Here is a 23,851-nt window from a genome sequence, read left to right as displayed (position 1 = left end):
GCAACCCCATGACTCTGCATCGCATAGAGGTACAGATTATTGATATAAACGACAATGCACCATCCTTTCGAGAAAAGGAAAAGACTTTCAATATTTCTGAATCTTCTTTCCCCGGAGAGAGATATCTGCTTCCCATGGCAAACGACGCAGACACGGGCAGCAACTCGGTCAAAAGCTACAAGCTGAGCCCGAATGATTATTTCTCATTGGATGTACAAAGCGGCGGTGAGCACAGCGAGTCTGCTGAGCTTGTGTTACAGAAATCATTAGACAGGGAGAAACAGTCTGTTATCCGCCTTACTTTAACTGCTCTGGACGGAGGAAAACCTGCCAAGTCTGGGACATTAAAAATCATTGTAAATGTAATGGATATAAACGACAATGCCCCAGTATTTAGTCAGCCTCTCTATAAGGCCCAGGTCACAGAAAATGCTCCACCTCAGACATCCATACTAACAGTAAGTGCTACAGATTTAGATGAGGGAATAAATGGTGAGATTGTCTATTCATTCATTGAAAGAGGGAATTTTAATCCTGAAACTTTGTTCTCAATAAACCCAGACACAGGGGAAATAGCTGTAACAGGAAAAGTCAACTATGAGGAGAATGCAGCATATGATATCCGTGTGCAGGCAAGAGATAAAGGCACGCCTCCTCGGAGTGTGCATGGTAAAGTCTTAATACAAGTGACAGATATTAATGATAATATACCTGAAATAATTATCACCTCTCTTATGAGTCCAGTTAAGGAGGATGCAGAGATAGGTACAGTGGTGGCTTTAGTGACTGTGACTGACAAAGACGGGGGTAAAAATGGTCTCACCAGTGCTAATATTATTGGGGATTTGCCTTTTCAACTCAAGTTAAACTACAAAAATTATTATTCACTGACAGTCGATGGAGCTCTAGACAGAGAGAGGGTGTCTCAGTATAATGTCACAATCATAGCAACTGATGAAGGTACTCCTCCTCTCTCCAGCACCAGTGTGATTCCTGTTCATATTTCTGATGTAAACGACAACGCCCCTATTTTCTCTGAACCTGTGATTAATGTCTATGTGAAAGAGAATAGTGCAGTGGGAGCTACTATCTTTAAAGTAACTGCAATTGATCCTGATGTAGGAGAAAATGCTAAAGTAACATATTCATCACTACATGGCACTCCCAAAAGTATTCCAACCACTTCTGTTATAAATATTAACTCAGAGACTGGAGATATAGTCAGCCTGCAGTCTTTTAACTATGAGGAGTTAAAAACTTTTCAGTTCAAAGTTCAGGCCACAGACTCTGGTGTTCCTCCGCTCAGCAGCAACGTGACTGTCAACGTTTTGATCCTGGATGAGAATGACAATAATCCAAATATTCTCGCGCCCTATTCTGAGCACGGCTCCGTTAACAGTGAGAGCATCCCCTATTCTGCTGAAGCGGGATACTTTGTAGCAAAGATCAGGGCTGTAGACGCTGACTCTGGATACAACGCGCTGCTTTCTTATCAACTCTCTGAGCCCAAAGGAAACAACCTCTTCCGGATCGGAACCAGCACCGGAGAAATCAGGACTAAGAGGAGAATGAGTGACAATGACCTGAAAACTCACCCCTTGGTGGTGGTAGTTTCTGATAATGGAGAACCCTCCCTGTCAGCTACTGTGTCTATTGATGTGGTGGTGGTTGAGAGCTCAGCTGACATCCAGACTCAGTTCAGACATGTGACCATAAAGGAGGAGAGCTTCTCTTCTTTGAACCTCTATTTGCTCATCGGCATTGTGGCGGTGTCAGCCATCTTCCTGCTCAGCCTCATCACTTTAATAGCTGTCAAATGTCACAGGACAGACGGCTCCTTCAGCAGGTACGGGGCCCCAATGATCACCACCCATCCTGACGGGAGCTGGTCCTACTCCAAATCTACTCAGCAGTATGACGTGTGTTTCAGCTCAGACACACTCAAGAGTGACGTGGTGGTTTTCCCCGCCCAGTTTCCACCTATAGATGGTGAACTCATCAGTATTAATGGAGGAGATACTTTTTCCAGAACTCAGACTTTACCTAACAAAGAGAAGGTAAGGGGGGGCAGAAAAAAACAGGGATTGGAATGATATGCCGTTCTTACTTCTTCCTAAATGTGTTGTTCCATTCTTAAGCAGATGACTATTTGAGGACCACAAAAGTCATAATCTTAAATATGTTTCTTGATAATGATATATTTTCATGTCATCTGATGTGCTTCAGATAATGGAAATGTTAAACTATACTCATCTTTGCAATTACTCTTAGATTTTATATGCCTTTTACTTGATCCACTGAGACCTGTCGGGCAGTTGGTTAAGTGCTTTGTTTCATTACATCTTGCATTTGTTATCATTTTCCTCTTTTCTCACAGATGTATTCTCATTAGAATACTAGTTGATATGTTGTATCGATTTTATTTAACTGATGGGAAATCAGTGCGGATTTTGAGTCATACGTTCATTGGACGGCCTTTGATTTATAGCTTTATGATTTATCTTTTTATCTTTCACTCTTAACTTTAACATTACCGCAAGATGTCGCTATCAGCTCATAGAACTGAAACATTTGTTTTCTGTGCGACGCTCCTCCCATTTTATCTGGAGGAGAGGTTTGTAAAGCTTTGTTCGTATCAGCACTGAACATCCTCGCTGTTCTGAGCGTCTCTCATCGGGGTGTATCGATATGTTACTGCTGGATTTGCTGTGAATTTGTATAGTGGAGGCGATGGACAGGATGCAAGAAAGGACCTTTATACGGCATTGGATTTATTTGTTGTTTCTTGTATCTCACATATGGAGTTTTGCAGCAGCACAGATTGTGTATTCTGTGACGGAGGAGTCGAGCCCGGGTACCAATGTGGGGAATTTGGCGAAGGACTTACATCTAAATGTACAAGAACTAGAGACTCGAGGTTTTCAGATTTCAGGACCTAACACGAGGTATTTCGAAGTGAATGTAAAGACTGGGATTCTTCTGGTGAAAGACAGAATAGACCGTGAGGAGCTCTGCTCTCGTAATGTTAAGTGTTCGCTAGAAGTGGAAGCCATTGTTAAATCTCCACTCAATCTGTATCGCTTCGAGGTTAAAATTGTGGATATAAACGACAACGCCCCTTCATTTCGGATACCAGGAATTGATTTGAACGTATCAGAGTCAGCTTTTGCTGGTGAAAGATTTGCACTACCAAAGGCGTTTGATGCAGATGTCGGTAGCTATTCTGTTCAGGGATACAAGCTGAGTCAAAATGAATACTTCACCCTGGATGTGCAGAATGGTGGAGAGCCGACTGTGTCTGCAGAAATGGTGCTGCAAAAGGCGTTAGATCGAGAGAAACAAGCTATGATAAAATTAACACTAACAGCTGTAGACGGAGGTAAACCTCCTAAATCAGGCGCATTGCATATCACCATCAACGTGCAAGATGTAAATGATAATATTCCAATATTTGACAAGCCGCTGTACAAAGCCAGAGTGCCCGAGAACACGCAGCAAGGTGCTACTGTGATTGCGGTGCACGCTAAGGATTTGGATGAGGGTCTTAACGGAGATGTAATGTATTCTTTTATCAACCAGGACAATGATAATGATGTACACAAATTTGCTATTGATCCTCTGACGGGGGAGATAACTGTAAAGGGGGAATTGGATCACGAAAAAAGTAACGCAGTGGAAATTCGGGTCCAAGCGAAAGATAAAGGGCAAAGTCCAAGAGCATCTCACTGTAAAGTACTTGTTGAAATAATGGATGTTAATGACAACCCACCAGAAATATCAGTAACGTCTCTAGAAAACGTTGTGCGGGAAGACGCACCCATAGACACTATGGTGGGGCTCATAACAGTGAGGGATAATGATGCAGATAACAATGGCGCTGTCCAGGTTCGAATAGTTGATTTAGTGCCGTTTAAAATAAAAAACACATATAAGAATCATTATTCTCTGGTCGTAGACGGATCTTTAGACAGAGAGAGAGCCTCTCAATACAATGTAACAATAACAGCAACTGACGAAGGGGTCCCGCCTCTTTCCAGTACAAATGTTATTACAGTCCACGTTTCTGATGTCAATGACAACGCACCTCGTTTTAAAGAGTCTGTGATAAATATTTATGTCAAAGAGAACAGTCCAGTCGGTGCTTTGTTATACACTCTAACGGCAGAGGACCCAGATGTGGATGAAAACGCTAAAGTAACGTTTTCAGTAATGAATAATAGTCATAAAAACAAAGAAATAGGATCAGTCATAAACCTTAACTCAGAGACTGGAGATATAGTCAGCCTGCAGTCTTTCAACTATGAAGAGTTAAAAACGTTTCAGTTCAAAGTTAAGGCCACAGACTCTGGTGTTCCTCCGCTCAGTAGCAACGTGACTGTCAACGTTTTGATCCTGGACGAAAATGACAATAATCCAAATATTCTCGCGCCCTATTCTGAGCACGGCTCCGTTAACAGTGAGAGCATCCCCTATTCTGCTGAAGCGGGATACTTTGTGGCAAAGATCAGGGCTGTAGACGCTGACTCTGGATACAACGCGCTGCTTTCTTATCACTTTGAGCCAAAAGGAAACAACCTCTTCCGGATCGGAACCAGCACAGGAGAAATCAGGACTAAGAGACGGATGAGTGACAATGACCTGAAAACTCACCCCTTGGTCGTGTCGGTCTCTGATAATGGAGAACCCTCCCTGTCAGCTACTGTGTCTATTGATGTGGTGGTGGTTGAGAGCTCAGCTGACATCCAGACTCAGTTCAGACATGTGACCATAAAGGAGGAGAGCTTCTCTTCTTTGAACCTCTATCTGCTCATCGGCATTGTGGCGGTGTCAGCCATCTTCCTGCTCAGCCTCATCACTTTAATAGCTGTCAAATGTCACAGGACAGACGGCTCCTTCAGCAGGTACGGGGCCCCAATGATCACCACCCACCCTGACGGGAGCTGGTCTTACTCCAAATCTACTCAGCAGTATGACGTGTGTTTCAGCTCAGACACACTCAAGAGTGATGTAGTGGTTTTTCCCGCTCCGTATCCACCTGTAGATGGTGAACTCATCAGTATAAACGGAGGAGACACTTTTACCAGAACTCAGACTTTACCTAATAAGGAAAAGGTAAGACATAATGCTAGTCATCAGGTACAGGCTTTGTCTGTTTGTGTGTGTCAGTGACAAGTTTCTCCGTTTTCTCTTCATGTTTCTTACATTAGCGCTGTCCGTGGTGCTGAAACCACAATAGGCCTACCGAAGCTTTTGGGAGCTCAAGGCACGATTGGGCTGTAATGCCAAACTATGCTGAAACAACATGATTTATGTGCTTATTCAAGTTATATTTTTACAACACATTAACACTTGAAGTACTATAACTCGGTCATAAGAACTACGATAGCACGGTGTGTTAGTTACAGTAATGATGATTCACTGTACAGCAAGTGCTTAATGGCCTACAACTGCATATTTTTAATCGGATTTGTTAATAATAATAATAATGAAGAAGCATAATGATGAAACAAAAGATGATGCATTAGGCTATGTTATTAGGTTACAGAGCTTCAAATGTTAGCTTAAAGCAGAAAGCATTTATCTCCATGACTTAAAATCAGCTCAGTAACAGCTTAGGCCTTTGTTAAGCTGAACTCAAATTAACGTTTACCAATGAGCTTTTAGTGTAGTGGTAATTTGTAGTCAGTCTATCGCTTGATTAATGGACTTTGGAAGATGTGACGCAGATAAAAAGTTAGAAAAGGGGGTTATAGAGAGACCACCGGCAGAACAAAAGACAAAATATTTGCTATATCATAAAGAATCAAAACCGCGTATATGTACTAGGCCTACAACTGTACGTTTTCCGTTTGTTTGTTTGTTTGTTTGTTTCCACTTCTCAACAAACAGCGAGCTCGCTTAAATGCAACGCTACCCTCAACTCAACTCAACTCAACTCAACTCAACTCAACTTATAAAGCACTTTAAGAACAACAGCAGCTGGACACAAAGTGCTGTACAGAAACATAATGGATAAAAACAAACAATAAAATCATCACCCTGATGTTGAGGCACCCATTTGACAGAATAAGCTCAACTAAAATCCGCATATCTATTAACAGGTGAAGCGACTGATACATGGACATGACCATTAAAGGCAGGAAACAAATGTTTGCTGCCGAGTGACGAAATGTCTTTCAGCACAAGTTAGGGGCATCATACTGTCACTAGTTGTATATGTATAAAAAAAAACACACTCACCGGATAAAAGTTGACGTTTTTGGCAACCCACCAGGCTAAATAGGCCAGCTTAATCCATGTGTAAATGTAAAAGAGAAGCAATTCGGTCTAAGGACGTCCAAAAGAGTCCCGAGTGTAAACAAGCCATTTAAAAATCCACTATGGCGCGTTTTTTTTTTTTGCACACCAACTTCCTGTCAGGGACTGTGAGCTCAGTGCTGCCACCGGTGGTCGGAAGCTATAGTGAAGCTACACTGCGCAGGCAGATCACGTTAGCCGTCTGCAACAAGAGAAAATATCTTTTAAAATGATACCAATTGCACTTGAACATAACCGACATAGTCTTACAGTGAATATCAACACACTATACCTGAGTGAGTCTTATTTTTCTTCACAAGCACCTTACATTGACATTCTTATCATACATATCGCATTAAATAGTCTGCCCTCGAACCATTGATGTTATTAGGTATGGCTAATTAGCTTAGTTGGCAAACCACAGTAAACAGAGTTTTTTGATGGCATGGTGAAGAAAGCATGCTTGGTGGTGAACGCATTTGCATTTCACCTGTGAGAAACTACTGACAGTAAAAGCATTTCACGTTGGTTGGTTGTTTTACTTTAACATTTGACTTTAGGATTACGCATTCAATGTGTTGTCTGGCTGCTTGTTTGTTGCATCAAATTGCCCTTGTGCCTTGAAACTGGGGAATGCTTCAGTGCAGTCTTAATCCCAAATGCATTGTAGGATGATGTTTGTGAGGCTGAAGTTGGTTTGAGTTATGTTGGCAAATGTGTGATGCTGCTCACTTGATGCATTCAAAGGTGTTTTACATAGCTGACATCTTTAATGGTCATATTTGGAACAGCACGTGTCACTAATAATATTAATGTTTTTTTTTGTTGCCCTCAAATTCTCCTGTAATCTGTGACACTGTGCCAGTGAGTAAACATACTGACCCAAATACTGAAGCACATTCATGAAAATCAACTAACATGGAATGTATCATTTCAATTTGTAGTGGATCAGGGGTAAATGTGTTATTTTTACTCTGCTTATGTCAAATCCTTGTCTGTTAAAAAGGCCCATAAGCATGATAAAGGTGGATTTTGCCTCAGACTGGAACTGTCACCAAGCATATTCTGTAATCTAGAATCATCTATTTTTTGTCAGTCTTTGATGCTGCGCTGCTCATATTTGTTCTACTTCTGCAACTGAATTTGTCTCTCTTGAGATAGTCATACCAGCCCCCCTCGAGTCACACTCATTTCTTCCTATTATTTACCACTGGAGCTTCTTATTCTCTGTTGTTTGTACTCATAATATCTCTGCATTCTTCTTACAAGATGCCCTCTTGTCTGAAAATTGGATATTTTTGGAACAGCAATCTGAGACCCTGTGTGTTGTGAAACAGTAATAGCTACTTTAGGGAGTGGTGTGATAGTGTATCTCTCATAACATCTTTTTTGACTTTATAGTGTAAAATATTCATTAATTACAGAGCTCATGTGCTGTTAATTTTTTTATCTAAAAGGGACCTGCTTTAACATAAATCCAGATGTTATTGATCAAATAAAACCCTCCTATTTCTGCAATGTGCAATTATATTTTATAAATCTTGTATTTACTTGTATTTTTCTATATATTTTCATCTTTCTTAGTCATGCCCCCCTATTGGCTATATACTGCTAGAGCGATATACATGACATTATTCATTTCAAGGCTTCTTTTACCTCTTCCTTATCCTCCACCATGCTGCCAGCTCTCCTTCCCCTCCCCCTCTCCTTCACTGGCACTTGCTGAGAAGGGGAGCAGCTGAGAGAACTAACAGGGAATTAAGGTCCATCTCTGCAGACATGTGTCCTAACAGCATTAGAGCACTGTAAACAGGACCTAATATATTTTCATTAACCGAAATGTGTGTAAAATAGAGGCTACCCTGATTCGCTCATGCAAAGTAGGACACAGGTGCCTCGTGTATTCTGATTGATTTATTTTGTCAGTGGTTTCATGTACCTTGTTTTACCTACAGTTACAGTGGTGTTGCTCTCCTAGATTTGTTTTATACTATCACTATGGCTCCGAGCTGGTGGGCTCTGTAAGATACTCTCGAGGAAGCTCAGTGTTTCTACATGGTGTTGTAGTGTATCTGTAATGCTTTGAGTCACTCAGACAATGTGACCTCATTTCAGGGAGTGGTACAGCAAAAACAAGCATGGCCTGATATGGCATAACTCCGTTCGTGTGGTCGGTGCAGTGTTTTAAAGAGACTGAACCAGGGCTTTCTGCACTCTCAAACAGACTTAACATATTACAGGCGATGCGTGTCGCGTATGTGAAGCTTGTAAGTGGGTCATGGTGTGATTTAAAGATGGCAGCGCGCTACTGCGCCATCTGAGTGAACCTGTATTTGGCTTCTCACTTCCGGTGGTCTCTGCTGTATGGGATGCATACTGTCTCTATACAGTGTTTCCTGAAACAATGCCTGGAGCTGCCTCTACGTAAAAGTGGTTCAGTATGTGTTGTGTATGCTGCAGCTCTCAGTGGATGTGAGAAAGAGGGGGAGGGGCAGGTAATTTTCCGCTACTCTCTGCTGCAGCAGCAGTAGCAGCAGCGGCAGCAGGGAGCTTCAGTACCGATCGAGGTATCAGCCGTGCTCGGCTCAGCTCTCCTTCATATCCGTGCTCTGCTCTGCGGCTGGGCGGTGCCGTTAAACACCTACTGTCAATCACAGCCGAAGCGGTTGGGCGGGGTAAAGGGTCAGGGTGGATGAGGAGGACAGTTCTGGTTTATCCGAAAGAGCATCAGAACATCGTGTGTTTGTCGTGCTGCAGAATATGGAGCAGTACAATTAAGTCATTTACATACTGCAGAAATTGGGTCTCTTTCAGAATCATGATGATACTGATAATATAAAGACTTAAAACTATTGATAGAGCAGTATATTATTTGTTTCTTTCTGCAGTATGCATAACATGACGTGGGGTTTAGACTGTTATAAAAGCCTCTAACTCAGCCTCCCTTAGTGCAGCAAAATGCATTAAATTATTGATCACACAGTTCAATATCTAGGTTGAGTGAGACAGTTAAGTGGTTCATGGTTTGTAGTTTGCAGTACAGTAGAAGCATTCAGCTAGTTTATTTTCCTGGTGGATTACACTGGCTGTTTTTTCAGATTTACCCAAGCCATGACACAGAAATGTCATTACCTCACCAGTTTGACTACAAGGTGACAGAACAGCAGATAGATACATGAATCATTTTGCTTCTATACTCATTTTTGTGCCCGTATAACAAACATCCTCTGTAGCACTTCCTGTTTTTCTCCTTCACAAGGGTGTGTCTTTTGTGTGTGAGGATGGCGCTGCTGTCTGTGGTTGCCATGGAGACTGTTCTGAGCCATAATGAAATGATGAACTAGTCTGCTTCCAGGGAGCTGCCAGTATGTACCCACCCCCCACCCACACATCTCTCCAATCCCCAGCATGCATTGCAGGAAGGAAGCAGGGTGGACACAATGGGAAGCAAGAGAGATGGAGAGAGACAAAGAGAAAGATGCCGACCAGAGATGTGCAGCATCTTGAGCAGAAATGCCAAGTCAGATGGAGGGTAGAGCAACTGAGCAGGCGAGGGGAAGTGTGTGAGATTAAGGATTCAGTTCTAAAAAAAGGCAGTGGGTTTTAGTGGAAGTCACAAACACGGCAGCTCAGACTCGAGCCTTGAGCATGAGATAGTGAGAAAAGTGGAGCTTCTAAGGATGAGATGGACAAAAAAAACACATTAAATACATGCCCTGCAGCTGAGTGAGAACATCACAGGCTTACAATTGGTCACAGATAAAAGGAAGAACTTATCACCAACACCCCTCCCCTTCTATCCCACTTCCACCAACCAAGTCCTCCATCCGTGCTCCCTCTTAGTGGCATCGGGATGTATTTGCAGTCATTAGATTAGCTTTGTCATGCTCAGAACCGCGGGTTGCATCCTCTCCCATCCGGCAGGGATACAAAGCCAGGGCATCCTAAGAGGGAAGTATCCAAAGCCTGCCTGCTTTTCCTGATAGCTTTGTTCAGTGCCACAACAAGAATCTGTTTGATTTATGCACAGGCTGAACCAGGACAACCAAGGAGCTGTTTAACCCTCGCAAGGACCCCTAGGGAGGGATTTGTGCTTCTTTTAGTTCTCTCATGCCCTTTATTTTTGAAAGCAATTGGTACACAAGGGATCAGCACGAACAAACATACCATGAGAATGCCGCCTCCACCCGCTTACTGTGTCCACCTGAGTAAAAGGATTGTGGTTATCATGAGACTTTTGTTTGGGGGATTTAAAAATGGGAAAGTTTGTGTGCATGGAGAGAAGTAGGGTGAGGAGAAGGTATGAGGACATTGGATTTTTGTAACGTTATAACATATTTCAGGAGTTTATTCTGATGTTTTTTTCATTTCATTAAAAAAAAATTCTGTTTGCAAAAGGAGTGGCAGCAAAGCTGGAGCCGACTGCGGTACCTTGTATGTTGTATTTCCTTTATCGGTCAGAATGATCAATAGCATTGGAAACAAAGTGTTTGAACTCTGCAGGCTTAGTTCTGTCCTTTGCACACTTGTCCTTGCAGTGTTTTCTATGTGTATTAGCTAATGTTATATTTCTAGTTATTGGTTTGATAAATGCACATATGACTGGCTCTTGTAGCCCTTACAGACAGTGATTCATGTACATTCCACCCTCAGTTTGTTAAATACTGCTTTCTCATTTTACCTAGGAGAGTGCCTCGCCTAATCTCCTCTATTTTTATCCATTGCGGTCACTGTATTGAAAACAAGTCAGAAAATGACAGCCACTGCAGTCTGACGTCTGTGCCCTCCTTCTCTCTTTCTCTCTCCCATCCTACCTACAGCTCTCTCTCTCTCTCTCTCTCTCTCTCTCTCTCTCTCTCTCTCTCTCTCTCTCTCTCTCTCTCTCTCTCTCTCTCTCTCTCTCTCAGACACACACACACACACACAGTCATAGCAGGGATTATGCTTTAGTGCTCTGGCTTAATGTGAAAGTCTTTGAGGATGGGCAGTGGGGTGAGGATCACGTGGCCAACCCTTGTACTACCGATTTATTCCAACAGAGGGACCAATTTCACCGTCGGTCCCACCTCTGAAGCCTCTTGCTCTGCCTGCCTCCCCCACCCATACTGTAGGATTCAATTTGCAGTGCTAGAGGCACACGCTTTAAACCTTTCTGTTATTTTTCATTGAGGCAATAGATAGCCATTAAGGGACTTAGGTTGAAGATAGAATTTTGTTGTCATACATATTTTATCATTTGCTTTCAGCATTAGAGATAACCAAAGGACAACATGAACAGATCTGAATGAGATCTTCAATAAAATCTAGAATGACATGAAGAGCACCAGGCGAAAAATAAATGCTCCTACTATATTTAGATTTTGCAAATCCTTGTCCACATCCCCCGGTACCTTTTTCTTGAATGACATCCCTCACAGATACATCACCTCTCCCTTTCATTTCTTCAATTGAGTGCATCATTTTAATTTGATAATTCTATAAACAGACTTTCTAACACCACAGACACCCACCTACACAACAGCATACATATATTTCCTCTTTGTTTCACCTTATCCTTGAACTAGGTTGAAGAAAAATAAGAAAATAATTATATTTGTGCCTTTAACATACTTGTACAAATTGACACTAAGCCAATGCTTCATAAAAAAAACGGTATTGATTTGAAAAGAGAAAAATCCAAATCTTTGGGGCAGTATATTTGGAATATAGATGTTAATGATAGTCTTTCCTCTTTAAATCGTAATACTAAAAAGTGAGTCACATAATGTAAACTAACTGTGAATCAGTGTGTGTCAGACTGACATCTAAGAACGGGCACGTTTCTGTTCCCTGCAGTCAGTGCAGCTGTTCATAAAAGTCCTTGAAACATGTCCTCTACCATTTAAAGAATGATAAGGAACAATGACTAAATATGTTCTGACAACTTTCATAGAAAAAAGATCATGTCCTTGGACTCTGTTTGTGTTTTTATAGTTGTGATGTAGTTTGCCCATGTGTGCATGTCTGTCTGTGTGTGAGATTGTACATGCCTACAGGCACAAAGCCGCCCTTTAAGTTTCCATGAGTGACTCTGTTTGTATGTGTGATGACTGAGAGAGAGAAATGTGCGGGAATCTTGCTTCATGATAGCCCAGCTCTGACCCACTCCTCTGTGGATCTCTGCTGCCATCTGACTCATTAAAAAAAGAGGGGATTCCAGATAACAGACTCTTAGGGGAAGTAATATGAATGGCTTTTAGAGTGGCCGCTTACAGTATTAATGAGGTTGAGTCTTTGTGAAGAGGGTGTTATTAATATGGTGACCATCTTGCATAATTGATGCAATGGGGAGTGTTATAATATTCTGGCAGAAAAGGAGAACAAAGACAGAGTCTTCCCCACAACGAAAGTTTTCTCCCTTCTATCCTAAAAATATATGTGCTTGTGTTTGTAACTAAGGACCCAAAGGTTCCCTCCAGCCAGCCCTCAGCTGGAACTTCAAATATTCAACAGAGGTGGAGCTAGAGACACTCTGGTCTGTCATTGTTTTACGCTGTGATGCTTTGCAAATACTGAAGCATTAATTGTATAAAGCCTCTGAATTGAATTGAATTGAATTGAATTGAATTGAATTGAAACACCAGTTAGCTAATTAGCTCTTTTAAGCCAGCATTTGTTGATGTGTGACAGGCATCTGTCTGCAGGTAGAATACAGATGATATCTTTATCTGCAGCACCCTTGAGTAATAAATGAACAAGTCACAGCTCAGCGATGTGCAATTAACGCTGGAACAGATGGATGTATTTAAAACAGGTTTGAGGGAGATCTGTAGCCTCTTCAATGCTTTTACATAGTCATGCTGCTGCTTTCACTGCTGGGTTGGTGGGTGGGTTGCTGGTTAGAGGGCTGGACAGGTGTTAAGGTCATGTGTAAATCCATCTCTGTGTTTGTTGCTGACGAGATAAGCGTCGCCTGTTTTCATTTGTGTGCAACTGACAAATGCAGAAGGCCACACGTCCCACCGGGTAAATCCGCTAAATGTCACGGTCAGCATGGCAGACAGTACATGCAGACCATCAGAGACTGTCAGCCTCAGTTGAAAGAAACTCTCTGTTATCACAACTGCTCATTGGAATAATAACACAGGATCATAACTCTGAACAATTTTGCAGAAGCATTGCATAAAAGGCAAAAAAAGATATACTCATATGACATATTTCAGAGTAAAAGGGACAACCTGTATTTTTTTATAATGATGCCCTGAGAGATTAAACATACCACAAATACAGGGTCATTTGGCTGCTTCTCAGTCTCCCTGTTTCTCCACCTCCTCCTCCTCCTCTTCATCACCTTGCAGTGTGAAGATTTGCTGTGTATCTCCCCATCCACTAGCAGCATCTGAGTGATTCACTGTCCCCCCTCTCCCGGGATGCCAAATGCAGTCAGTAACGTGGGCAGACTGGGTGTGGGTGAGAGTGGCAGCGCACTAAGAGAGACAAAAGATGACGTGGGCGATGAGCGTTCATCTATGACCCAGTGGCTTGGGTCAGTGCAAAGGCACTGGGTGCTACAAGGCCACTCCTTTTTAAGGTTGGCAGTGGTGGAATTATAGTTATACCTGAGTCTATTTTTGAATTGATGATCTTGTTTGGATTCATATGGATTCTCTTCTGAATCCATACGTGATCTGCTGAAGTTCAGACTGATACATTTTTGTGTTTGAATACATTTGAACAGTGTGGATAGATGTGTAACACTGACTGTGTTGGGATATTGCCTTATCCAATTAAAATTCAAGTTCAAGGGTTCTGACTCTGGATTAGTAGTTGGAAAGCCAGAGCAGGATGATTTAGGTGTTAATGTCACCACCTCCTACACTTTGCATGCCTGTTGTGTGCAGCTTGACATTTTCAGAACATCTCCCTTTAAAAAGTGAGTGTCGTGTTTTTTCTATCCTGTCACATAAAACTGAAACACAATTAGATGGGTGATATGATTTGCCAGCTGTTCGCTTTTTTATAATATAAGAGGTTACAAATTAAGGATTTAAAGTCAATAAAAAAGATTCACAGTGCATGCAAAAATCCTTCCTACATGTCACTCTTTGTTGTTACTCCAGCAAACAGTGCTATCTTTACTTTCTGTGTACATAACCTTTAGCTACTGTCTGTCAGGAGAGGTCAGCGTCGTGCTTTTTTGTCCAGATGTGGAAAGGGGTCACATCTAGAGCGTCTTGTCTGTGACCGGGTTAGTGTCGTCACCGCTCATGACTTCACATGCTTTGTGTTTTGTATGTGAATGGACCTGCGGCAAAAAGGGTTTTGCAGCACCCGGATTTAATATCAATGTTAAGTACAATGCCTTGTCAGCTGTGACTGTGGGGGAAAGGTGATATAATGTGGGAGGAGAAAATACATTGTTTTCTTTGCTGGCAGAGTCTCTGTACTTAGTAAACAGGGAAACAGACACAAGGTAAAACAAGCAGATCTACCCCTCTATTGCTCTCATATTGTTTGAAACTGGGGGAAAAAAATCTCTGTTCAGCTGTCATTTTCCCTGATTCCTATTTCTTTTTGTGAGAGCTTCTGCAGTAAAACTAATTCGTTTGGGGTTTTTGTTCACAGCTGGTTTAATATGTTAATCGGTTTTTCTTTCATGTAATGCTATGTTAAAGCCTGCATGTGTCAGATATTTGCATTTCCGTTTGGCTAGAGGGTCCCCAGTTAGTAATCGTTGGCTTGCATCAGTGAGAAAGTCTAATCTCCAGGCTGGAGTATAAATCAGTTCCCAGCGCACAATGAAAAGGGCGGTGGAGCTGACAAAAAAAAGAAAAAAAAAAAAAAAAAATAGGGGGAACGATTGTGTCGAATCAATTAAACGGAGATCAGCCCGCAGATGACATTGCACGCTCCGTGTTCGGCTTCCAGATTTGAAGATTGATAAAAAACGTCCCGTCTTTTGGGCTTTTTTGTTTTATGTGGAGCTCGACCATTTCATCGGAGGTGCTGAAATGCAGTCAGCACCGTTTGAGCGAATGGCTCCCCCTCCCATTTTGCCCACAGACACCATCACCACATCGCAGGAGGAGAGAGAGAGAGGAAAAGAGAGAGAGTGAGAGAGAGAGAGACCAATAGACAGCACCAGTGGAAGTCAGCTCTGCTTGGAGGAGAGAGAAATTTAACAACAGCACCCAGGCAGCAGAGGAAAACATGAATGCACAAGAGAAAATTCCCCTGAAACAGGCACCGGGGAGGATACGGTGCTCAACCTGCACATAGCCCGAGTTCTGCGCGGACTATTCCCTCCTTTTTAATGAGGCGGGTGGGGACGCACAGCAAGCTGAGAAGGCGGAAAGATTTCTCCAACCCTTCTGCAAATTCTGCCTGCCTGCGATGGCTGTGACGGCGCGATGCTGTTACAGTCTAAAGGAGAGTGTGCCTTTTTCCTTGTGTTTGTTTTTTTTCGTACTAAGTGGCCTTACAAATGCACAAATTCGATATTCCATCCCGGAGGAGCTGGAAAACGGGGCATTGGTCGGTGACATTGTGCGGGATTTGGGTCTTGACGTGAGAAAACTTTCCACGAGACGTATCAGAATCACATCGGACAGTGGCCGCAGGTATTTCACCATCAATCACAAAACTGGAAAGCTGGTGGTGAGTGACCGCATCGACCGAGAGACATTTTGTGAATTTAGTGGCACCTGTTCACGCAACTTGGAGGTGGTTTTAGAAAACCCGCTGGAGATGCACAACGTGGAGGTGGAGATTTTGGACGTGAACGATAACGCGCCACAGTTCCCTCGTGATGAATATCAGCTCGAGGTGTCGGAGTCCGCTCTCACTGGGTCCAGGTTCCACATCGAAGGAGCTCAGGATGCAGATGACGGCTCCAACTCTGTCAAGCAGTATCGCCTCAGCCCAAACGACCACCTCGCTTTGGACTCTATTAAACCCTTCTCTAATAATAAGCACATCGAGCTGATTCTCAAAAAGCCCTTTGACCGTGAGCAGATGCCCTCTCATCAGCTAATCCTGACAGCAATGGACGGAGGCACCCCGCAGAGAACTGGCACAGCCAAAATCAATGTACGCATTCTTGATGCCAATGACAACGTGCCTGCGTTTGACAGCTCCGTGTACAAAGTAAAACTATCAGAAAACTCTCCCAAGGGTGCTCTTGTGATAAAGTTAAATGCAACAGACCCTGATGAGGGCCTAAATGGGGACGTTTTTTACTCCTTCAGCAGTTACACACCTGAAAGAGTCAGACAGATGTTCTCCATGGACACAGACACAGGGGAAATCCGTGTGAAAAATAACATAGACTATGAAGAGACAAACTCATATGAGATGTACATACAGGCCATGGATAAGGGCCCAGCTCCTGTGGCAGTGCACTGTAAAGTAGTTGTAGAAGTTTTGGATGTCAATGACAACATTCCTGAGATTGTACTGTCTTCACTCTCCAGCCCTGTACGAGAGGACGCCCGGGCTGATGCAATGGTAGCACTGATCAGTGTGAATGACCGAGACTCTGGACTAAATAAACAAGTCACCCTAGAGATCATGCCCAATTTACCTTTTAAGATCAAATCCTTCAGGAACCACTACACCATTGTCACATCTGCATTCCTGGACCGGGAAACTATCTCTTCCTACAATGTCACTGTCAACGCTGTTGATGGAGGAACTCCACCTCTGTCTTCTCAGATGACTTTTAAGGTGGATGTTGCAGATGTGAATGATAACCCACCTCGCTTTGAGCAGACATCCTACACTGTTTACATTACAGAGAACAATGCTCCAGGTGCCCCTCTGTGTGTTGTTAAAGCCACAGACGCTGACACTGGAGAAAACGCTCGCATCACCTACACTGTCCTCAACGACAACAACCATGGTATCCCTGTAGCCAGCTACGTCAGCATCAAACCTAACACAGGTGAGGCCTACGCTCTGCGAGCCTTTGACTTTGAGAAGCTGAGGGAGTTTCACTTTCAGATCAAAGCCCAGGACAATGGTGTGCCTCCTCTCAGCCGTGTGGCCACAGTGTATGTTTACATCATGGATCAAAATGACCATACCCCAAGGATTGTCTATCCACCTTCTAACGGGAGCCGCACCACAGAGACGCTGTTAAAAAATGCTGAGGCAGGGATGCTGGTTAGCAAGGTGACAGCGTGGGATGGTGATGCAGGGCAGAACGCTTGGCTGCTATACAACTTGGAGCAGACCAACACAGACACTGACCTGTTCAAGGTGCATGAGTACACAGGTGAGATCCGCACCACCAGGAGAGTCATAGAGGACAACTCCACCTCTTTTGTTTTGATAGTGCTGGTGCGTGATAATGGCCTACCACCACTGTCCTCCACTGCCACCATCCATGTGCACGTTAAGGAGCTTCCACCCAAAGTGGCCCCGGACCCCAAGCGCATCATCAGGCCTAACAGCCCCCTAATGTTCTCCAGCGTCACCATCTACCTCATTATCGCCCTTTGTGCCACAACATTTGTGTTCCTGGTCACCATCTTCGTGCTGGCCATTGTGCGTTGCCATGCCTACTGTACCCAGCCCGGCTCCTGCTCCCCATGTTGTGTGTCCAAAAAGAGTCTCCAGGAAGGGGGTACTCCAGCAGGTGGTGGAGGGGGCGGGGGGAGAAGTGCTGCAGGTGGAGGAGGAGGTGGAGGAGGAGGAGGAGGAGGAGGAGGAGGAGGAGGAGGAGGCGGTGGTGGTGGTGGTGGCGGAGGGCAACAAAACAGCAATGTGGCCCTTCGCCGGGACCTCAAAGTGGAACCTCACTATATTGAAGTGCGGGGAAACGGTTCTTTGACAAAAACGTACTGTTACAAGACATGCCTGACCGCCACGTCAGGGAGTGACACTTTTATGTTCTACAACACTGGGCGGCCGCACAGTGGCACCTGGGGCTCGGGCTACGTCACCAGCCACAGCGGGCAGAGCCAGTTATTTGTACGGCGTCTCAGTATGCCAGATGCAACTGCCATTCAGGTGTGTCTCTGCTGGGATATATGTGTTCATGTTTGGTTGCCTCATAACAGTAAATGATACGCAAGCACATAAAGCTCCATAAAGGGGAATTCTCAAAGAGTTATGGTTCAGGTTTAGCTCGAGGGCGTTGTTCTTGCAGTAGGATTGCATTTGACATTTATAGCTTTGAGCTGCTGAAGCGTTTCATCTCTTCTTCTAGTGTAGGATGCTTTAAAAACTCAATTTTCTAGCTGCTTTCTGAGATTGATTTTTCCACTTCAAAGTGCAATATGAACATTTTTTGGACATGAATGTAAAAGTTGAGTTTCACTCTCAGTATTGACTTTTCCCTGTAGCTTAAACAGATCTGAAAGACATACCACCATTATGTTTATGTGTATGCTTTAACTATAACCTTTATTTGGCGCTGAATGAAGTGCCATTTCTCATCAGGTCTCTAGCTTGATACTAGATAGAAAGCAGGCATACAAAAGTGTGGGTAGCTTCTCTAGGTTGTGTATTTATTTGAGTGGGTAGGTGGGTGCACTCTGACTCGCTGGATGTGGTATCTTTGTGTATGTCCCACGCCTGCCAGAGACCAGTTGTTTGTTTGTTCTTGAAAATATGTTTTTAAGGACCACCTCTTTCTGTCTTGTCTTCTGTTCCTTGTTATTTAATCCCATTTTGAAACAAAGCAGAATGATTCAGTTGTTCATTCACCTATGACCCCACACAACCAGTGTTATTTGTCTACTGTGGGTTTTGGGCAACAGTTATCAAGTCCAGCAGGTCCAGAGGGTATTTAGCGGTCATCTCTACAGAGAAGTAAAGTCTGGGAAACAGTGCAGTTTTCGCAGACTACAAGGGCCACCAGTCCCACTGCACCAAAATATCCTCTTCTGGTCACGTACCTCTCTGGTGCTGAGCGGCAAGCCAGAGTTTGGGAATTGGTGAAAAATGTTGGCATGAGGAAGAGACTGTCAGAGTTTAATTAAGATAATCGCTTCATTTCAAGGTTTCATGGTTTTTATTCAGTCCAAAGGTTTGTGGCAATATGCACAGCTGTTTGCATCACTTCTGTTTGGAGTAAATCAAACAGTGTTATTAGCAGAAAACAAACATGGATTGTTCTCTGCATAATAGTGTGTTCTCCAGAGCCTCCTGGAGTCTGCCTCTGCAGTGCAGAAAAGAATATCAGAGAAAAATAAGTGATAAAAAAGGGAGCAGGGAAATGTTTAAGGTAATTGTTCTGTTATCACTTGACATGTTCCTCATTATATGCCAGTCATGTTTGTTCTTGCTATGTAATTAACTAGCAGCGATGTGTTTCTCGGTACTGTGCATGGATTGGCTGGCTCCGCGAGGATGAGGCGGGGGATGAAAGGTGATTGGACGCAGTGTTGATGGCGGAGGTGTGAGCTCTGTATCCATGCTAGGAGTGTTCACTCGGAGGGAGAGAGTAGAGGGGAGGGAGGAGGGGGGAAAGGCGAGAAAATGATTGAGTGGCCTAAACGAAAGCTTTCCAAATCCGGTTATTAACCATGTACATCTAGGAAGAGAAATGAGTACACTAAAATCCTCCTGACTTTCATTTTCATCATACATTGACTTCGGTTTTTCCTTTACAAATGATGGTACAGAACGGTTTGGTTTTTGCATCCTCAGTGTGAGTCAGAGCTCTGTTTATGTTATTTTTCTTGTTTATGTAAAACTGTCTGGTTTTGCATGTGCATCTTCCATTGGGAGTAAATCAGGCTGTGGACATCGTTAGATTCCAGATGCTTCTAATGTGTGCGTGTGTGTGTGTCTGTTTTTATTTACTCCCACGAACACCATACGGATAAGCAGATCTCTCCCTTTGGCCACTGCCATGCCGCAACAGGGCGAACATTTAGCAAAGCTGTTTAGCCCCATTTGTGGAAAATCTGCTCCTATTTAGTTTTCTTTTCCTCTCCCTCTTTTATTTAGCTTTGCTCAAAATGCCACGCAAACATTGTTTTCCTTTCAAAATCAATCTTAAATATGAATCTGGTTGCCTTTGAGAGATTTTTTTTCACATAATAAGGTGCATCCTGAGTATCCAGAATGCCTAAGTGTCTCTAATGCTGCAGTGCTCTCCATCCCTGTAGACACTCTGCTCTGTTTGAATGGCTCCAGGAGGAATACCAGGCTTCTCTCATTAAGACCAAATATTGGATTTCAAGGGTGATGAATGTCCACTGCAGACTCATAGAGGTCAATGCAGCTTCAGCAGCAAGTGAACATCTGTCATATCTGAAAGGAAATGGGATTGTCTCATCTGAACTGCATGGCCAAGCAGGGAGAATCTAGTGTTCTCAGACAGATTGGTTTAACGCTGCGGATTGTTTGAGGTTGAGAGTATAGAGAAAAATGTAATCTTGATTCAGTTATGTGGTCAGGTTAACAGCCCACTGTATGAGTTCGATTTTCTAAAAGAATCTCAACCGTAAATGAATTGAAGTCCTCTAACCATATCTTGTCCGGTTTCTTTATGATGCTGTCTCTTAAGATATGTCTTACAACATGATTAACAATAAGCTCAAACACATTAATGCTGAAACAGGTGGAGGTTGTAGTTTAGTGTCCCCAAAATGCCCCTTATCATCCCTCTTTTGTAGTGTGTCTAGATGCAGGGCTCAGGGGGTTAATGTGATATCTGCCCTCCCCCTCCCCCTGCTTCCTGCACCTGTGACCTTCACAGGAGTGAAATGATGGAGGGCTGTGGTTGGAGGGTAAAATGTAGACCAGGCTCTTCAGTTACCATGGTGAGACGTGTCAGATTGAGTCAGGCAAAATGTGTGCCTGTAAAATGTAAGGTTTTGATCAGCGTAAAGATGATATTACAGAAATAAGAAACTGACAAGCACAGATGAAGAGCACTGAATATACAGAAGCAGAATAGAGGAAAGGGGTTTGATGGAAAAATACAAAAGGGAGTGGATTCATTCTATAACAAAGAATCAGAAGAAGAGAGAGTTCTGCAATATTTCTGTGGTTGCAGACTGAACCACAACAAGCTGAGTGTGAGTGGATAAACCCTGGACATGTGCTGCAGTAAAACCTCTGAAGTCTTTTGTTTTTTGTAAAGAAGGGATTAATAGGAGGAGATGTATGCACTCACATCTTACAATTCATCACTCACTTCTCTGCAAAGTCAGAGGCCAGCTGTCACCACTCTGGCTGGGTGTGTGACTGAGATTGTGTCTGTATGTGTATGCGTGATGCTCATGCACTGGCAGCTCTTGCTATGACTTATTAATGAGCTGGTATTGGTTTTCGCCTGTACTTAAGACTCAATTCCTCTCATTCTCTCTTGCAGCCCAAAGTGCAGAGTGGGGACTGGAGATACTCAGCCTCCCTGAGAGCAGGCGGTGTAATGCAGAGGTAAGCACCCCCTTTTTTTGTTCATTTCCAATCATACCTCAGTCTTATCTGTCTTTGTGTTTTGTTAAAGACCAAAAAAAAACACAGTTTCACAATGTACCACTAACCAAATCATTCACCATTTTATAACTCACTTATATTAAGCACCACCCACTCTTTCCTAACATGAAATACTGCCCCAGACAATTTTTGAACCAAGTGTAGCCAGCTAACACAAGTATACAGTTGATTCTGGGAGTGGTGTAACATATCCCAACTGCTTCTATAGAAATTGCTTCAGTATGTCGTTGAGGCTTATTGAGCAACCTCTGATGTATGTCATGAGAACATATCAGTGTGAATTAGTAAAAATAAAAAGTAATTTTTATATCATCTCAAAGCTAGTCACCATGTTACCTTCCAGCAAAGACCAAAGATTATAATTTAAACTGAGGAGTCAGCTGGCCTGCTACCAAAAGGCCTGCTGTTACCTAACTATTATCACAATGACTCGACACAACATTTGTAGAAAGGTGGTGATGTTACCATTTGAAAAGGCTTCTTGTTGTTGATGTTAATGTTGAGCTGACTTTGAGGTCTACTTCACAGTAATCCACTCTTGACATTTCTCTAAATCCGTTTTAGTTACTCGGGAGCAAAGGAGATGGGGTGGTGAATATACACAGCAGGAGTTTGGTGAAATGGAGTAAACTAAACCAACATGAAAAGGGAACAGAGTGTCCTGCCAACCAGGCAAAATGACGAATGTCTTCAAAGCCTATATCATCTTTTTTTTATTCAAATATTTATGTGAGTTTTTCCCTTAAAGAAAATCTAGATAGTTCTCAATACTCACAATGGCCAGGCATTAGTGCCTGTAAATAAAGGATAGCAGCAAAATGACATAGTAGCCTTTTAACGGTAATGAATAAACATGAATGTATAGCAAAATAAAATAAAAAAATACATAGATTGAAAGTTTAATTCAATTAAGCAACATCACATCAGAAGGAGTGATGCAAAGGGCGGCAGGCCAAGTTCCTAAAACAAGTGCCAATAAACAGGAAACCCAACAACCTCAAGTGTGATACTATAAACAACAGCTATACACGCAACCACCCAGCTCATTTTTCATTGGAGAGCCTGGTGAGACATTTAGGTTCCTCTGTTTGCTGATTCCAGTAAAGATGTCTGGTATCAACTTGGCTGTTCCTCATGCTATAGGGGAAACTGGTGGAATTAAGCATATTTTCCATATTATTGCTATAAAATATGTTGATTCAATATTTAAGACAATACCATGTATTATCTCTTTGTGATTTCAAACTTCTAAAACAGTGGAGTGTGAAATATGAGAGAGGCGATACAGTAAGGACAAATGAAATATGATCTCTCAATGTTTGCGGGGACAGATGGAGGACTGACAGGAGGGGGAAGCAGACAGAGAGGGGGTCAGTGATGGATGAAGGGCAGATAGTCAGGTGGAAAGTTGGCCTATATCAGGAACGTGAGGATTGCAGCGTGGCCACACCAGTGATCGCATTACCCATAAGACACCATGCTATCACCTGCTGTGCGATTAAATGGACCCAGCCAAATCAAGGGTCATGCTTATGAGGTGGCACCATAATTACAAAAGCCATGGTCTTTAATGAGTTCTCCACCCACCTTCCTATCATTCATCATGTCTTCAATTCCTTTACATAGATACAATATATGCTTACATGAATACATGTATGACACTTATATTATACATTTTCTGTATACAATAAATGAACATACATTATGTACTGTAAGTATATGTGTACACTCTGATGTTGATGTCAGATTAAAGACCGTGCACCATCTGACTGTTACTAATGATACACAAAGTCCCCCATAATTACAGCAGGGATTAATGAGAGTTAATGTGCTTGTGTTAACCAGTCTAACATGCTAAATCTGTCTCATGACTCACTACCTCTGATGTGCATTAAGTTGACAATCCTCCCTGCTCCACTATGCATCTGTAATCGCAGCTTGTACTAGAGATTTTGGATACAACATCCAAATACCATGTGATGGACATGACCTATTTGATGTTACATTCCTGGTTCAATGTTCAACATTTGTGGTTGATGAGATTTTGTCTTAGTTTATTTGATGATCACTGTATTTGCGTGCTGAAACAAATACAAGTAATTTCAACACTTGATAATGA

General features: G+C 42.8%; 1 protein-coding gene across 17 annotated transcripts in view; it reads left to right on the top strand.

Annotated features, from left to right (window-relative positions):
- The window catches only part of LOC117816796 (protocadherin alpha-C2-like), a 95,980-nt gene that overhangs the window by 59,573 nt on the left and 12,556 nt on the right, over positions 1-23,851 (top strand). For 13 of the 17 annotated variants that reach the window (XM_034689133.1, XM_034689130.1, XM_034689137.1 and 10 more), the window contains exon 2: positions 21,608-21,672. In XM_034689133.1, the coding sequence (XP_034545024.1) occupies positions 21,608-21,672 (65 nt within the window). Of the gene's footprint in view, positions 1-15,669; positions 18,313-21,607; positions 21,673-23,851 lie in introns of those variants that run through there. The other 4 variants (XM_034689123.1, XM_034689121.1, XM_034689122.1 and 1 more) reach the window with 4 other exon arrangements.

This window comes from Notolabrus celidotus, chromosome 8 (assembly GCF_009762535.1).
Source record: "Notolabrus celidotus isolate fNotCel1 chromosome 8, fNotCel1.pri, whole genome shotgun sequence".
In the NCBI taxonomy this organism is placed as follows: Eukaryota; Metazoa; Chordata; class Actinopteri; order Labriformes; family Labridae; genus Notolabrus; species Notolabrus celidotus.
This window is presented reverse-complemented; position numbering and strand designations above follow the sequence as displayed.